This window comes from Sinocyclocheilus anshuiensis, unplaced genomic scaffold (assembly GCF_001515605.1).
Source record: "Sinocyclocheilus anshuiensis isolate Anshui unplaced genomic scaffold, SAMN03320099.WGS_v1.1 scaffold24, whole genome shotgun sequence".
In the NCBI taxonomy this organism is placed as follows: Eukaryota; Metazoa; Chordata; class Actinopteri; order Cypriniformes; family Cyprinidae; genus Sinocyclocheilus; species Sinocyclocheilus anshuiensis.
In genome coordinates, this window is record NW_015557090.1 from 169,457 (window position 1) to 170,486 (window position 1,030).

At 37.0% G+C, this 1,030-nt stretch overlaps 1 protein-coding gene across 1 annotated transcript in view; it reads right to left on the reverse strand.

The window, feature by feature from the left end:
- Nucleotides 1-35: 35 nt before the first annotated feature.
- LOC107677047 (uncharacterized) overlaps nt 36-1,030 on the reverse strand; it is a 32,010-nt gene continuing 31,015 nt past the window's right edge. Inside the window, exon 19 of the mRNA XM_016471838.1 lies at nt 36-695. Coding sequence (XP_016327324.1) covers nt 253-695 — 443 coding nt within the window. The 3' untranslated portion in view covers nt 36-252. The remainder of the gene's footprint in view (nt 696-1,030) is intronic.

Here is a 1,030-nt window from a genome sequence, read left to right on the forward strand (position 1 = left end):
TATATATATATATATATATATGATATTATGGTATAGTGGATGTTTTTTTTTTTTTCAACCATTTTATCATGTAACAAGCAAAAATCCGAAATCTGGTTGCTCAGAGAAATAATAGCATGAATTCTTTTCATTAAGTTGCATGATCTGAGGTGTCATTTGAGTAACAGGCTTTGCCTTCACAAGCATCTCTATTAAGTTCCATTTGCTACCATTAAGATACCATTTGCTCATTCCTTTAGAATCATGTGATTTTTAGTTATCTTCTTTCCAGCTTACTCCATCACCTCTTTCTTTTCCCTCTGTTTTAGGAGTAGTGAGGTGCAACGTCTCTAGTGACAGTATTTGTTGTCCCTCCTCTTCTTCCTTTACATTCTCTAATTCTTCATCTAAGTCCTGGAGTGTTTCTTGCACGCTAGAGGTGGCTGGCATGACATCAGTCAGACCGCTGGACTCTGTGCTCGCATTCAAAGAATTCTGTTCGTCGGATGTTTTACGGCTTCCATCTTCCGGCCCGTGTCTCCGGATGGTCCTACGATTTCTGCTGTGGCGTGATTGGTTGCAGTGCAGTGTGCGTCTGCGGTGCCATTGGCTGAGAGATCTGTGTGCTTCTGCACTAAGTTGCCGCTTCGCTAGATGAGGCCGGAAGCTGCTAATGTAAAAAAGGGCAGCGTAGAGAGATGTAAGGTAGTACCCACCTAAGAGGAAGACAGAAAGACAGTATGCACATTATACATACTAGTATGTGAATATATATACATATATAAAAAAAAAAAAAAAAAAACTCAATAATGGATATAATATGGCTTTTATGAGGGAAGAACTGTGAATGCCAAAACAATGGTACAATATAAAAATACTGATTTGTAGAAATTTGTGATTTGTAAAAATAATTACAAAATATTCGTAAGTAGTGAATTGCGCTTTTTTACTTGGACAATGTCAATTAAATACAGTTTTTTTAGCTTTTTTTTTTCTTAAAGGGTTAGTTCACCCAAAAATGAAAATTAGCCCACAAATTACTCACCCTCAA